The sequence below is a fragment of the Lissotriton helveticus genome, chromosome 1_1 (assembly GCF_964261635.1).
Source record: "Lissotriton helveticus chromosome 1_1, aLisHel1.1, whole genome shotgun sequence".
Classification (NCBI taxonomy): Eukaryota; Metazoa; Chordata; class Amphibia; order Caudata; family Salamandridae; genus Lissotriton; species Lissotriton helveticus.
Window position 1 is genome coordinate 958091879 of NC_136057.1, and position 17697 is coordinate 958109575.

Sequence of the window (17697 nt, forward strand, 5' to 3'; positions counted from 1 at the left end):
TAGTAAGCTTTGGGTTCAAGAAAACTTCCATTGTGTTCAATGAAGATCCAATCTTCTTGAGCTTGTATATTAGGTTTCTTTACAGTAATCCATGTTCAATTGGAGAAAATTGTACCCAATTTTTCAAATGTACAGAAATGGGGAATGTGCTCCCTTCCGATAAGCCTGCCCTTCACCTGTACCATGGATTTTCCGATTCTAACTTTTCTCAGTCGATGCTTCACGCAAAAACGTTCCTTGGCACGGCATTACTTCCTTCCTTCATGCTCCCAGTCCACCTCTGCAAAGACTCCTAGGGTCGAGAATGAGCACTTTGGAATGTTTCTGCAGGCTCCCCGGCTCTCTCTTTACCTCACAAGGCTCGCCTATTCTCAATGGCATGGCCTTACTATTGATTTCGAGCAATAATTGAAAGCCCTGAGGAAGTTCAAGATTTTTTTGGGAACGAAACACGTTGGATGGACGATTTGTCTATTTACGTCATGAAAATATATTACGATCAAAAAGAAGAAAATAAGAAATACATTTGCTATTTTTAGATACACCGTCTGCAATATCATTTGAATCTGCACGTTTTCCTGGTGCACCATTCTATTTGAAATGTTAGTTCCTATCTGCAAAGCAGCTGTACCCATCAACTGCAGGTACAGGAATTGCAGTGAACAGGACCATGATTGGTTTTAACGTGAAATGAGGTGCAGAATCTAAGGTACCCCTTCTTTCTTTGAAGTTAGTGGCAATAGTAGCAGATATTTCAGAGCCTAATATTTTATCTGCTAGTAGCATCAAGTGAGTTCTGCATATCTGAAGGATGCGCTACTGCAAGGTCAGATTCAAAGTATATGCGAAGTACAGACAGAGCTTCTTGTTTTTTTAGTTAAATAATTTACTCTGGAGACTGGTTTTCGTAAGAACACAGCATGTAAACACTTTAGAGTCAATCCGTGCATCACACTTCCTACTTAATGTTGGATGCACCCCTTTTCCCCAGAGATTTTACTTTTTAGAAGTGTTAGTCTATGGGGCACAGAAGACTTCCAACACTCTGCACCACTCCATTACTTTCTGTGCCAATCTACGCTACCCATCTCGACTCCTCGCCTGTACAACATGTCTAAAGACACTGGCATAGACGAGACCTATTGGCGTTGACAATGCTGGTTAACAAAATATTTGCATTAGCTCTCTGGACCATCCACTAGATGGCAGAATGATGTAAATAAATACACAATCCAAGCAGAGCAATTGTTTTACTCAAAAGTGACACCCTTGAAAAAGTGTTTGGAGATTTTCCAAAAACAACCAACCAAAAAATCTATACTTTATTGTTCAAACGGAAAAACACGAATGCGATGGCAACATTTTAGAATATATCTGATAGCAAATTCTTCTCTACATATCAGAAAAAAACCATTTATCTTTTTAACAAAATAATTAACGTATTCAAATCATGTACTTGTGTATCAACATTAACAAAATATAGTCATTAGAGTGTTAAGTGTGCCCATATGAATAAACAGGAAAATATTGTGCTGAAATTGACACATTCAGCCTCTTAAGAAATCATACCATGCAAGACCTGCTGGTAGAAATTTTTCCAGCGATTTTCCAAAATGTCCATTCTTTTGTAGTATATTTTCTCTCTTTTCGAGAGAAGAGACACCTAAAAAATCCAACTCTCAATTGTAGGGTTGAAATTGGATCTACACTTTAAAAATCTGTTTTTAGACCACAATAAGAGTTTGAATAACTCACTTCTTATCACAAGTAAACTCATTCACAACCACAAGAAATTATGATGTATTATATTACCCCAAATACAAATTACTTTGACAGTTTAAGAACATGTTCTTAAAGGCTCCAGGTACAATTTCACAAATTTAGCAGGTGTCTGAATTAAAAGCTAATGATAGCCATCTTAACCGGTGACCTGTAAACTTAATCATTTATTTATTTAAGAGTTTTATATTGCGCTGGCTAGACCCGGAGGTATCAGAGCGCTTTACATGAGGTTCCACAAAATTACAAGATTACATCAGTTCCAATTTACATCAGTTGCTAGACAAACAATTACAAGAGCATAGAAAACGAGATAAGTGAAGTGTAGAGGGGAAGGGGGTATGGGTAAAGGGGAGGGAGGGAGATACGGCAGAAAGACGAAGGAAAGTCAGCCCAAAGTCCAGCTGGGTAGGTGACGGTCGAGGGGGAAGTCCCAAAACCCATCGCCTCTATAGCTATCAGGTAGCTCCACCGGGCAAAGTGTGTGTTGAACACTAGCTCATGGCAAATAACGATGTCCATAATGATGGTAACAGAACATTTCACCATAATTACCATAATTTAAGTGCAGATCTTCTGACTCGAAAACAGTTTAATATTTCAGACAGAGAGCATGGAGGTTACAGTCTCGACATCCCAATCATCAGAATGCAACCCAGATACAATTAAATCACCTAGTCAAACCCTAAAAACATAAGGTATTTGCATGTATTACCTCGATCCAAATATATCATAAGGCACTTTATCCAAAACAATTCCATCAGTTACTGGTACATCTGAAACATCCACAAGAGACAAGTCTCTTTTTAGCTTACATGAAGATGAATGAGGCATAAACCCTGCGTCAACCAGTTCTGTGGCAGAGCATTCTGGAAGGTAATGGCCATTTATCAGCAGGACGGAAACTGTCACAAAGGAAAGTGTTACACAAACAGGTAACCAAAGAGGGACCAAATAGGGGTGCTTCAGCCATGAAAGGAAAACACAAGCCTTTGTAGGCGGAGTGTCTTAAACAGAGGGAGTATCAAAAGAGTCAAGAAAAAAAAATCATCTGATCCGACATAATAACCAGAAGCACTTTGCTGAAAAACTAGTGGCATCAGTACTGTAAGAGAACTGGAAAAATCCAATAGAGGTGGATCAGTAGACACTACATCAGCAGCAGTAGATGCAGTAGTAACTATAGTATTTACTTTGGTTGTATGGTTGGAAGTTGTAGAGAAATTGGGGAATTAAGCTAAGTTAATTCTCAGTACCCCTAGCTTGGGAGAAACAGCTTTGATGGTGTGCACAAGCTGCAGAGGAATTTCCCGCATAGTAGTTAGAGTAGTTAGGGACTCTGTTCGGCCTATTGTTTAGAATCGGCCACATAATGTAACTTGATGTGATCAATGGAGACAAAAAGATTGTCTTTAGAGCCAACAAGCGGTGGCAAAATTACAGCTCATGTACTTTGAATGCCAAGGACTGTCACCGGTGCTCGGTATGATAGGCCAAACTCCTCCTTTACTGCAATCTTTTCCTGAAAGAGATGAGCAACTTGTGGAATCAAGCCAGAAGGTTTGGGCTTCTTCTTAATTCCGGCAGAGGCACAACTGCTCATTGGATTGTCAGTCACTGAAATTTTATAAGTCCTGTAAGACAGCACAATGGTCATTTATGTCAAAGGACATGGCTGCTTCCACAATGTCTGGACCGTCTACGGTTTGGAACTTACATTTTTATGCCAAAAAGGACCTTGTATGGGGTCCAGCAACTAAGACATCTTTTAGAGAGATTAAGTACTTATTCTACCCCACATGTAGGTGGGGATCCAACCAACCACGCCCTTTACCTGATACTCTAGCTGTTAAGGACTGCTTTAAGTCACGGTTCATCCTTTCCACAAAAGAATTGCCCTCAGGCCGAGATGGAGAAAAATAATGTCTGTCTACACCCACGGTAGCCACAGAATCCTTGTAATCCTTAGAGGCAAAAGCAGGACCTTGGTACAAATGGAATATAGCGCATGCATGTGTCCCGATAAAGACTTGCAGATTTTTATTAACAGTGGGAGCGTAGTGGCCACACCCAGAGGAACCTGGAGCAAGAACCGACTGACAGGAGTGTAAATTTAAACGATCCATCCTAACTAAGAGTTTCACAGTGGTCCAAATAAATGCAGCCAAAAGGCTTGTTAGAAATCAACAGGTGCGTCTGTGGTGCTCGAGCCACAGTGGAAGCTTTACATTGTTGATAAATGTCACAACAAAGGACATAATTCTTGGCCCGTTTGTACAAGCCCTTCAACCAAAAACATTCCTGTAGCAACTAAACTGTTGCTGCCACACCTACATGTGCAGAAGCAGCACCTTCATGCGCAGCTATCACTAAGGCACACCTATGGTCTTGGTTAGGAATCAAATGATCGCCAACCCCTAAGATTGTTACAAAGGGAAGCTTTTGTAAACTTAAATGATATGTATATTTAGTTGGAAAACCCTTAGGTAAGGGTATGCCGTTGAGTGTAGCTTTAAAAGCAGTATATCATTGTATACCCTCGGTTGAGAACGAGCATTTGCAGCACCCACTGCAGTCGCAACTGCAGATTTGGCAGCTTCATCAGCCAAAGAATTCCCCACAACCACACTGATGACTCAATGTATGAACAACATGATCCCGTGGCAACCTATTGGTATGGTCTGCCACTTTAACCCAAAGCAATGTATGCTTTGTGTTGCCTTTAGTCTTTAAATCCGTTTTAGCGCCAATAATGCAAATTGTTGTTAAAAGAGAGTAATATGAATCACACACTAAGTGTGCGGAATTCAGGATCAATATTTTCCAGTGCAAGTAACAGGGCTTTGAGCTCAGCCAACTGCACAGTACACTCCCCTAAGGACTGTGTGAGTTTTTTGTGATTGGAATTTTCCGTCCAGCAATACAGTAGTGCATGCCTCTGAATATCGGTGCTTGGTACCCAAAGCAGGTTGTCAGTATAAACAAAAATTATACTGATCAAGAGGCAAAATATTGCGGGCCATGGAATAAATATGCTCATACTGAAGAAACTCTTGTGTTTGTAAAGACGGGTAAAAGAGAAAGTCTACATCAACTGTAGCTATCTAAGATGGAGGGCTTTAGCGTTAGGAACGCTTGCCTTTGTCACAGCTTCCCAGGCAGGAACGAGAGTAACGACAATGATGCGATTCCCTTGTGCAAGGGGCCACTCTTTAAGGATAGCCATCTGCACAGCAGTCCGTATTTTTTCAGTGGAGGTACAACAAAATTTCTGTACTAGAATATAAATATGATTTACATGAAATCAGCACTGTCTCGCCTTTGTTTAAGATGACATAGGTGAAGCCAATGTCACCCGCAATTATACGGCTGATTAGGTTTGTGGAATTACACGTATATGTAAGTGACGCATTGCAAGTAAATCTGATTGTAAGGATCGGAGTATGTCTGTGTGTTCTGCTGTTCACTGAGAAGAGGAACAAAATCAGCAAAAATTAAATCATATAATGATTTAAATAGTTGTGCATAATCTGGTATATAAATTCTGCCAAAATTAAGGGAGCCTAATAAGGATTGTAGCTTCAGTTGAGTGTTTGGAGGCTATAGCAGAGCATACTACCCTCATGAATGTGGAGCAATGCTTTTGCCTTCATGTGTAAGTTCCTATCCAAAAACCAAGACACTTAGAAATGCTAAATTAGATTTCTTAAAGTTGAACTTATATCCACTCTGGACAAATATGTGTTTAACTTATCATCCATAAGGTAGATATCACCTACATAGAACAATGCGCCTGGATCAATATCCTGTATAATTGGCACGATGTGGCCAGCAATCAGTCCAGGACTGTTCTTATAACCCACGGTTTCCGCCATTCCATTTGCTGGCTTCATTTGCTTTAGGCTGTACAGCTTGAGTTCGTACCTCCCCATGTGAAAGCTGTATTTACAGTATTCTTCTTTCTATAATAAACAGGCCTTGAAATCTTGTTTTAATCTCGCCACATTTACAGGCACAAGGGTCATGATTTGAATGGTGCAGCAGGCGCGGTGACATTGGGGTCAAAAGGTCTAGGAAACACACTAAACACTGATTATTACTATATTTTACTACTAAACAAGCGGTCACAAGTGCAGTTACCTTGCAGGCACTAGGGTCAGGATTTAAAGATGCAGTGGTGCAGGGGACAAAAGGTCCAGGAAACACACTAAACACTGATTATTTCTATATTTTACTACTAAACAAGCAGTCACAAGTGCAGTTACCTTGCAAGCACTAGGGTCATGATTTGAACGGTGCAGCAGGTGCAGTGGCACAGGGGTCAAAAGGTCTAGGAACCCAATGGAACACAAACTTGTTACGAGTCGGTTATCAAAACATACCATTCCATCCAAAAGGGAACTGGATGCAGTGAAAGATACTTTTTTTCTTCTTTTTAATTAGCCACATGCTAATATTGTTCACAGCTGATGTTACATGCTTCACAAATAGACAAAGTCATAAGATCCTACAAGCGAGCAAACATAAGTTGACATTCTAAGAGAGCTAGACCTTGCTACATTGAACATCTGTAGATTATTTTGAGATGCTGGTGGTTAGACTGAACAATGTACTTAATTAGTGATCCGGTAAATTCATGTAGTTGAAAAGAAAAGAGATGGAGGCATCACGTTTCAAAAACGTACACAAATGGTATACTCTGAGATCAATATGATTTTCATTATCATTAGAAAAAAACAATGTTGTTCTAGGGATCGCAAATGTGCTCACACAGAATGGTGCCGTTTCCTTTCTTTGAAAGCACCATACCTATTGAATGTTTATTTCTGTTTTTTGCCAACTAGGCATGTGGCATTCTTTGCTGTCCTGTTAGAGCTCATGAGACCAGCTAATCCTACCTAATCTAGACTCACCAGTCTTTACAGTGGCTATTTAGTACATAACGTAATTCCGTCTTTGCTAATCTTAATAATAGACTTCGCTGATCACTACTGAAACTGCATTTAAATTACACAAGATGTCTGCACGCAAATCTGTATCAGACACTGGCAGAATGGACTTTCGATTATAAGGCCCTCATATGCACATCCAGTCAAGGTACTAAAATGTCTCAAAAACTCAAATGTTAAACCTGTAACCACCCCATTCTAAGTTTAACATAGGGGGGGGGGGGCAATCCTTGCATGCATTTTACAATGGCAACACAAGAAATTCATAGAACCTGCTACTCAAGGGAAATGCAATATCATCATGATATATAAACTGCATTAGTCCGCAGAAGTAGAAAGGAATATTCGCTCAGTTTACAACCGTATGAAAAAGGTTTTGAAATAGATACTTCCACCAACTCTAACAAAAACAATCTTAGGCTTCCTTATTTTTGTCTCAGGAGTAACACTGGTGCACAAGGACATTGCCGTGAATGAAAATGTTGAACCTCACAGGGAAGACAAAGGTAATCTCTCGACCAGAGCCTCGGTGGAAAAAGGCCGAAGTTCCAATATGAAGACATGATGGAACGTGTTAGGACTCCAAATTGCAACTTTCAAATTGGTTCCCACTGAGACATAATTTGCACCAACTGATTAAAGACTCTTTCACTAGGTGAGGTCCTTTTCAACACACCAATAAGCGACATATTTAGATAATAAAACTGGCTAAATTTTTTTATTCATCCCAACTCGAACTGTACATCAGCAGATGGTCTGATACCCAAGGCATTATCTGTTTTTTTCATAATTCAAATAGATTTACTCAACATTAGCACCTTAAATGTAGTATGTGCTCTGAGAGGGATGAATGGTTGATTGTGAAGCTCTGCCATCATAGCACACGATAGTGTTGTGTGCTTAGAATGCCACATACAGATTTTCTGTAATAACGGTTCAAGATAAACCCCCAACTTAGCACATATGAACACTCAGCATTACCATCCATACTTGTGGCCCATTTGTTTTTAATGGATGTATTCGCAAACGAAGCATTTTTATGAGAAATGCTCACTTTATTTCAAGGTGATAAGTAAATTAAAGATTTATAATCTCAGACACCGCAATACCAAAATTCCACATTTTGAACGAGTAGAAAGCCAGAATTGAAACAGAGATTGCCACATTCATCAACACAGCCATTTAATTGGCACTTCGAACTGGGTAGACTTAGATTATGTTCTATAGATCCTACCCTCCTTGACACTTGTTCACAGTAGCCGAAGTGGTTGTCCCAAGCTCCACAAGGTGCATGCTATATATGCACCAGACCAAGACTGGGATGCACTCTGACAGGAAAATGTCACTGTCATTGTTTGTGTTAAACTACTTTGACTTCCTTGTTCCTTCCATTTGGTCGGAGAAAGAGGACATGAATCACACGTTGAAATCATTTAAATTTAACATATCATGTAGTTAATTGTTAATCTCATAATGAAATTCATTGGGTTAACCGAGTGATTAATGGACTAGTTTCATCTTTCTAAGAGAGAGACACTCTGACGAATTGTAGCATCAAAGTTAAGGGGACTACATCTGGGTCAGATGATTTTTTTTAATTCCCCAGACTTCTAGAAGAGCAATGTCCATTCTTGTTGCTTAAAATGTGCAGTTCAGAGACACTAAATTTAAGAACAAAAGAGTTGTTTTTTGTTAGTAGCAGGATGGATTGCTAAAAACGTTTACTGTATTGTTACATCGATTTTCCTGAAGTCAACTCATTAGTTGCTCATTTGCTAGATAAATGCTGTCCCCACTAAAGTAAACAACCTAAATCGACCAACATTTTAATCTTGTTCTGAATTCATCAAAGGGTGGGTGAACTTTTGTGTTGGAGCAAGGGATCAAACTCTTGGACTCTTATGTGAAGAATATCTTCATTACTTTACATTTTATTCAACCTCCCACACATTATGTTTGTGCCTGCACTTGTGGTTCCTTCCAATATAATTATGACAAAGGGTATTGGACTTGAATCAAAACACCATTTGAGTACAATACAGAGGCCACAGTGAAATTGGTCAGAAATTGATAACTTACATGACAGTACATAATTTGGAGGAAATAACATCAATATGGAATCAGACCTCAAGATAGTACTAGGAAAAATGAGTATTAGGATGAATAATAGCATCAGCCTATTAGAAATTCTAAAAAAAAAAAAACTGGTGCAAGGAAATTTTTTGATTGAGTAGAGGTTACTAAAAACCTTAAATTCGGCCGGTTTTCTGATGTATTGTTGGGTAAATGATCGTCATCACTCACTTCAATGTCATTCCCAACTTGATAAGAAAAAGAAATGCTAACTTCATGTCAACAGACACTTCATTCTGATGGCCGTTGGACATGGGGTGAAAATCAGAAAAACAATCATCACACACCTGAAGTTTAAGGGGCCAGAAAGCACCTCAAAGAATTCCATGTGTTAATCTTGAGTTCATTAATTACTTTGGGATTCATCTTGCGAGATTGATCTTGAGGTAATTAATTACATGTCCCTAGATATAATTCTGTTGTTGAATATTCATTGGCAGCTCTCTGGGAGAAAAATGTGAATCGCAGCCAAACAACCAACATTGGATTAGTGAATGCTGAGCTGCTCAAAGTAACTGCTCCAAAAGATCACTCTTGGGTATCAGCAGACAGAAAGATGGCCTGTTTTAATCAACCAGCAAATTAGGAGTAGAATACAACTGTACCTATATCACAGAAAACAAAGAGGGGCAAGATGGGGGCTGGAGGTGTTAGGGAAACTACCTTAAGGAAAATCACCTACATTGGCTCTAGAGTATTGTTGCAGAGGGCGATTTGTCAGCATAACTACAATTACAACAATGGTATTGGTCGACCTCTGACACTTCTGTATGGTACTGTCTAGACTCTCTGTTTGGTGCTCACATTTCAGTGCCCTAGTGTCAGTGGAAATGGGGACAAAAGCTGCCAAAGGATGAAGTTCACTTACTGGTGTTGAGAACAAGGACACAGAAGTGAAAACACAAGTGGACAGTCAAAGCAGAATTCAAAGGTATTGAATGATTGAGATAGATACAGGTGAACTGGAAACGTATCGCAAAGCATAAAAGTCAGAGAATATTTGTCTTTGAAGATGAAGAACAGTTCATAAAACATCCAATTCAATAAACTAGAATGATCCCAATGGCATAACACCAACTTTTTTGAAGTCGGGTATGCTCACGGTTTCACAAGCAAACTGCAACATACTCAATTTGTCTTCCAAATCAGTGTGACGGTGAGATACAAGTATGCAGAAAACAAATACATTTAAAATGGGATGTATTCTAAAGTAAGAATAAGAAATGGCAGAGTCAAAATGTCTAGACGGACTGGAAGGTTTGGAAGAAGCGACAGACAAGCTAGGCGGTATAAGGGCAGGCGGGTGATTGAAGGGGAGAAGAAAAGCACAAGGGAGAGAGCAAGAAAAACACATGCATTCCAGAGAAGTGCTAAACGCAGAAGAAAAAAGTAGTTTATTACAGTGCATGAACAATGGAAGAAAACAAGTCATCTAACCAAAAGGTAAGCTATTGATCAATAGACACAAGAAGAGAAATGAAACCCATAGAATAAAAAGCAAGCAAATGAGAGTTACGAGAAAGCCAAACAATAGTAAGAAATAGACCGACACAAAGACCAACGTAAGCGCTACTACTTTACACAATAGGTCTTTGATCACTGGCAGCTATCACTGTCTGTATGCAAGACTCATAAGCTTAGGAATACATGTTCAAAACATACCTTCTTGAGAAGAGACGATAGGTGGCATATAGTCCGGAATGTACTCTTTCCTCTCTTCTGCATCTTTGCTTCCGGGCTGGGGAAACTGTAGAACATTATTCTTACTGACAGGAAAATAAGGTATCTGATGCGGAAATGTGACCGGCTCAATGTTGTGGATATAATCTTCCAGCTCGTGAAGGTTAACTCCCATCAGCTTAAAAGCTTGACCCACATCATCCAAGAGCGGATCTGTACGCCCATCTGAAAGACGACAAAATAATTATTTAAAAAGAACTTGCCCAAAGCAAAAAAGTTAAATCAAGACATTAACAATATAATTTTGGACCGAGCCTTAATGTCTTTCCAACTACTACTTGTGAATACATTTTCCTAAAACTATGTAATATACTATTCAATAGTATACATTGTATAACAAAATTTAAATACAAGGAAAAAGTAGTGATGAAATGAGTAACACTTGCGTGCTGTGGGGATGAGCCCAGAACATTTAACATGCTACCTTCAAAATTGAAACCCCACAGTTAACAGGTCATCTCATACAGATCCCCACAACTCTATTGTGTGTGTTCCATCAGTCGACTACCTTGTGGATGGTAAAGAAAGCACTTTTTATGCTTAGTGTCCAATTCCTTACCTAACAAGCTTTGTTCGGCAACCCTCCTTTACAAACACATCAGTCCAAAACTCTAACAAAGGCTTTGCAGGCATTGCTCCCTGGAAGCTTCCTTTCCATAAACTTACCAAGGATTGAGCCTTGTGTACAGTTGTTCACCAGATGCATGAGTTGTCTGTCAAAGTGATGTGTAGTGAGAACCCTACCATAAGAATTATAGGTAGTTCACACTCAGTAAGCTATTGCATTGTTCGTGTAGATCTCACATGGCTGGAAGCAGAACAGCATTTCATTAACAACACCATACATACCATATGTACATGAAATTTTGGTACACTAACCTTATAACTAATAATATTGAACATATGCATAGCAGTTTAAAACCATACAGGCCTGATCAAGGGCCTCACATAGGATAAAAAGGTCTTGTGTTAGATTATAAGCAAGGTAACTGGAATATGTAGCAGGAGAGACCTAAATAATGCGGCAGGGTTGGGTGGATTATGCAGCAAGAAAAAGCAAATTATGCAACATTATGCGGCACATTTTGGGTTAGTATTACTTCATTATTGTGTCATTTTTAAACGCATTAGTTGCAACTCATTAGTACCAGTTTAACACCCAAACACAGCAATAAGCTACAGAAAGGTGACCAGTAAACCTTTACAAAGTGCCTTCCATTTTGTGGCAACACGTGTCGATACGTTTTTAGTAACTTTTGAACCGTTTGAGCTAGAAACAAATTCTTTTGTTAAATTCTGCAGTTTATGCAGCAGATGATGGCTTATCTGGTAAGTGTGGAAAATCTGTAATTGCCGCACAATCGCATAATTCCAGTGGTGGGTCTTGCTATAAGTCACAGATCAGAGATGACATTGAGCTCACACAAAAGAAATAATGGTGTTCATATTAGGATGCCTCACAAACCAGAGTTCCGGTCACTTGAAATAATGCTCAGTTAAACATCAAAGTTATTTTATTCTCCAGTGGCATTGGTGGGGAGTAAAAATCCGATTCATACTTTCCCAGACCTTATCTGGGAAATTCACTAGGACATAGGTGGATTACTGTACTTCAGACCTTAGTCTCCAGAACTCACACTCTGCAGTGTTTGACACAACGTTGTAGCCAATAATAAGCAGTGCCACTGGAATTATTCGATCGTGCAGCTGCAGCATTAATCAAATAGTTACTGGTTTGCTGCATTTGTCACAATCAATCATCTATTTCATATTCTGCAAATTTTACCAAGATACAATTTTGTTTCTAGTTTGTTACAGTTAAAAACTTACTAAAAATGCAGACACGTGCTGCTGAATAGTGGATGGCCCTTTGCCAAGGTTGACTTTCATCCTTCTGTTGTTTACTGCTAAATTAGAGTGTTAAACTGCTACTAATGGGGAATAACCTACGCAGTGTTCATCGTAAAAATAACAAAATCATTAAGTAATAGTGTAACAAAATGTACTGCACTACGCGGCATAATTAGCCTTTTTGTGCCACAATTTAGTCAAGACAGCCGCATAATTTGTGCTTCTCTGCTGCAGAATTCCAGTGGCCATGGAAAAAAGTCAACAGTACAATTCATGCAACCTCTTTTTTTGTTCAGAATCACCTCTAAGTATCCTGAGTGTAAAACACCCACAAGCTGGTGTCTAAGTATCACTAGAAAGACCAGCGATTCTCCACTGAGAATGGAAAAACTGGAATGTTTTAAGTAGGGTTGCATGCCACTCAACAGCAATCATTACCATGTCCAACCCCTTCCTCACAATCCCCATGAGCTCACGTAAAACTTCACTATACACTGTCTCTTTTCCCCACTCGTCCCCCAATACAAGGCATTTCCCAGATCATCAATTATAAAAATCAAACATTCAAATCTTCTTATAGATTAACTTTTAATGACCGTTATCGTCAAAATCATTTATATTTGTTAGTCATCACCCCTTGTATTTGCTCAACCTAAACAAGCATTGCAAATGCAATAGGTCTCGCATTAGGAAAGTTTGAGCAATTGGTATTGTAAATGACACTTTTTTTATTTATGTGTTGGTTTTGAAAATAGCAAAAGTAATAGCTTTGTCAGTTACAATGTCAATAGTTTGAACTTTCGCAAATGTGACACCTATAGCATTTGTAATGCAATGTGTGTTGTCTTTACGTGACTTAGATGTATTGATATTGCAAATAACAATGGCTTTTAATTTTGTAAATAATTAATACTTAAATAACATTTATTGTAATTTATAATGGCAATAGCTTAAACGTTTGTAAATTAATTTTGTGAAGATTATGTTCAGTGTATTTTATTGTGACGAAAATCCAAGAACATTGCATTTGCACCTGGTGGTGGATGTGGTGGTGGTGGGTGTGGTGGATGTGGTGGTGGATGTGGTGGTGGATGCGGTGGTGGTGCATGTGGTGGATGTGGTGGTGGTGGATGTGGTGGTGCATGTGGTGGATGTGGTGGTGGTGGATGTCATGGTGGATGTGGAGGTGATGGTGGATGTGGTGGATGTGGTGGTGGATGCGGTGGTGGTGGTGGATGTGGTGGTGGATGTGGTGGTGGATGCGGTGGTGGATGCGGTGGATGTGGTTGTGGTGGATGCGGTGGTGGTGGTGGATGCGGTGGTGGTGGTGGATGTGGTGGTGGATGCGGTGGATGTGGTGGTGGATGTGGTGGTGGATGTGGTGGTGATGGTGGATGTGGTGGTGTTCAGTGGGAATTTGCCGGACAATTTACATTAAGATGTTTTATACTTCATGGACATTTTCAGGGTTGTCTTTGCTTTGTTGTGAAAACTAAAGGGCAGACTCTAAAAGTATCCGATTGCAGGCGAGGAGCCCTTAACGCTGGGGGCCAGGAGCCCCTCCGGGTTCTCATAATAATCAGCCACGGATCAAAGCAGCGCCTGGGCGGAAAACAAAGAGAACCCCGTGGAGACCTCCAAGCGCCTTTGATTTCAAGCAATGCCTGCTGCAGGGGTGGGCCCGTTGCGAACAGCATGGCGGAATTAATTCAATTCAATGGTGTGGCCAACAGTGATGGGGAGGGGCAGGGAGGGAAGGGGGCGAAGGAGGCAAGGGTAAATATGGACATGGAGGGGGTCGGATGAGGGAAAGAAGAGAGGATATTGAAGGCAGGGACGAATGACGTGTTTAGAAGAGAGAGGAAACGAGAAGGGAGGGCTGAAGTGAGGGGGAGGAGGAAGGGGATGAAAGGATGCTGAAAGGCGGAGTAGGAGTAGAGGTTACGAAAAGAATGAAGGAAAAGAGGTCAAGCAAAGGCATGAAGCAACTGAAGGACAGAGGGAAGGCAGAGAAGGGGGGGAGGAGAAATGCGACAAATGTTTTGGGTAAAAAAAAAAAAAGAGAGACGGAGGGAAGGCAGGGGAGGGGGGAGAAAAATGCGACAAATGTTTTTTTTGTTGTACTTTATATTTGCCTGGCTATATACATATATTCAAGCATGTACTCCATTAGGTAGGCATGGCTGTGGAGAGGTCAGTAGCACGTCAGGCATCGGCAAACCTTTTGGTCAGATTGGGAAATTAAAACAAGTTAAAACGGTGAGCCACCGTTCTGAAAGTAAATGCGCACATGGTGTACTGCAAATGAAAACAAGCAGCTCATTAGGAGTGGTGGGGGCGGGCACAGAGAGACGTGACACGGCGGGGAGGGGGCGGAGCGGGTAAAAAAATTTGCCTGGCTATATACATATATTCAAGCATGTACTCCATTAGGTAGGCATGGCTGTGGAGAGGTCAGTAGCACGTCAGGCATCGGCAAACCTTTTGGTCAGATTGGGAAATTAAAACAAGTTAAAACGGTGAGCCACCGTTATGAAAGTAAATGCGCACATGGTGTACTGCAAATGAAAACAAGCAGCTCATTAGGAGTGGTGGGGGCGGGCACAGAGAGACAAGGGGGGAGTGGATGCTGGAGGGGGAGGTGTGCTGGGAGAGAGAGTGTCGCTCTTCTGCCCCTACTTTCAAAGCTGCCATGACGATGCGACACGGCGGGCAGGGGAGGGGGCGGAGCGGGTAAAACAATAAATAAACACGACGGCTGGACGAGAGAGAAGGGGTGGGGGGAGGAGAAATGCGACACGGCGGGCAGGAGAGGAGGGGGCGGAGCTGGGGGAGGCTGTGAGATGTGCACGCGCTTTTAAGCTCTAAGCGCATGCGCATTGAGCTTAAAAGTCACGGGCACTGCAAGGAATCGCCACGATTCCTTGCAAGTTAGTTAAAGAGTGGTTAAGCCCCCATAGTCTCGCAAGCTCGATGCGTATGCGCATCGACAGGCGAGACCTAAAACTGCACTTGAGGAGTTCAGTGCCTAACCCCACCAGCCTAACCATAGATCTGGCTGGTTCCACCGTGGAAAACCCCAAGATGAATTTAAATGGCTTGTGGCATTACAAAGTCACTTTTGTTCGATTTGAATTTCTCTGTTGTCCACTTGTAAACTAGCCTTTCCTTCTTTCTTACAGCCTACTGGTGCTCCTGTACATTCATATTGCCTGAAGCAAATGCTACCACATATGGTCATTGCCTTCCTACTTCAGATAAAGTTCAGCACTAAAACCGTAGTCACCTGTGTCAAAACTTTACAACTTACAACCAGGCATAAATGAATGTCCTCAAATCAATGCAGAATTGCATCTCTTAAATTCTTATATAGACAACTAAAAGGATAACCAGGACTCAGCTGGATCAATCATTCCTTGAACCTATAGTTGCTTCTAAGTGTGTGTTTTATCAGAACAACAAGCTACTCAATGTTAAAGTTTAAGGCCCAAACACAAGTCGGCATCAATTAACTCGACCCTGGCAGCTGCAATAAACGCACTAACATGGCAATCCCACAGTTTGCAGTTTTGCTGGAGTTTATCAGTGTTTATATCTTGACAATTGTGAGGGCTATTTCCCTTTCAGTGGGGTTTTATCAGTTATTATAGGTTTAAACTTAAAACAGGATAGCTTTGCATTATTGGCATCAATTAACTTACCCTGGCAGCCACAATAATTGCACTTACATGGCAATTCCACAAGTTGAAACTACAAATGGATACCATGCTGATCATTGCCACAGCAATAGCAGAGATAGCAATAGCAGAGATGGCAGTACAAATAGGCAAGCTAGAAGCAGAGCAGTATACTCAAGGCGATTCTTGCCACTGTCTTCCAATCGCTGACAAACTTAGCTCATTGCATGGGGTGTTTTCCTGGTTAGTCAATGATCTAAAGAGCATCCAGGCCCTTTCAGCCCAACCTACCCAAAGTGAGCCAGCTATCCAACAAGAGAGCAGTGCCAACCAACAAAGCATCTTGGACAATATCTTAATGAAGAGAGAGGAAGACCTAAGGAGAACATGGTCCCCAAGTCCAGTGGCAGTAGGAACAGGAGCTCAAAACATATCCATTGGTCAATCAAACTATACTTGGATGCCCCTCCATCGAGGACTATAGTAAAAATAAACTGTTATCACGAAGGGCCAAGAAACGTCTGAAAAAGCACACAAAACATCTCAAGACCATCAGCATCGATTCTCAGCCAAACCCTACAGGCACTCGGGAATCTCAATAGAAGTCTGTTAAAAAAGGAAGAAGCTCTCTGAGCCAAAGGCTCAACCCACCCAAGTTAACGCAAAAGTCGTTCCCAATCTTCCAAAACAAACTCTTAGGGAATGCAAACAAACCAGAAATAGCCCATGAAGCCCAATCGCCATCGTCCTCAGAGGCCCCGGGAAGGAGGTGGACTGCTCATTAAGCCTAAATTGGAATCATAAAACTTCAAATGCCTCAGACTGCACACAGGCTAAGGACAGGCATCATCAAACCTCCTTATAAGGGGGAACATCACTAACCAGACCAACCCCCCCTAGTCAGTCCAGTTCCAGAAAAAATAAAAGCACTGATTAGCCAAATGAATATCAAAGAGCAATGTCACCATATTCACACCACAGTACATCTTAAGTGGAAGCATGAACATTCTTGACAGGGCGAATATCCTGCAAAATTTGAGTCACATTCTAAACCTAGCACACTACCCTTCTGAAGTCCTGCAACAAGTCCAGTTGAAGTCACCAAGCGGTCATGTAACTAAATATTCTACAATTGTCACTTGGAAAGACAATGAACACGCCCAAATGATTCTGGCAGAGAAGACCCAATTCGCTAATAGGGGGAGTTTTGTTCCAAATTCCCCCCACAAGAAATGTATCCATATACTGATGGAAAGCACTAGCTCCCGTCAGCTCACCTGCAAGGGAAGTGTATACTTAGAGGAACAAAGTACGGATTCTGCAACAAAATCCCATCCACTTTCAAAATTCGAAAAAAGAAAGGGCAGTAGGGGTATAGGCTGCGCAAGGTGATGTAACTGTAGATTAACAAGCAATTTTTATTAGTTTCGACTAGAATAGTGCTCTAAAGAATTTGAGCGACCACCCCTCGTTGTTAGATGGGTGTGGACAATGTCCACACTCATATAGCACAAAACAAATTCAAAGTCCTGAGCCACAGTCATAGAATTAGTATCACAATAAGTCCA

The 17697-nt window shown here is 40.9% G+C and overlaps 1 protein-coding gene across 2 annotated transcripts in view; it reads right to left on the reverse strand.

Moving 5' to 3' along the window:
• Positions 1 to 17697, reverse strand: part of TAF3 (TATA-box binding protein associated factor 3) — a 640592-nt gene that overhangs the window by 545476 nt on the left and 77419 nt on the right. For both annotated transcript variants that reach the window (XM_078677024.1, XM_078677032.1), the window contains exon 2: positions 10524 to 10766. In XM_078677024.1, coding sequence (XP_078533150.1) covers positions 10524 to 10766 — 243 coding nt within the window. The remainder of the gene's footprint in view (positions 1 to 10523; positions 10767 to 17697) is intronic.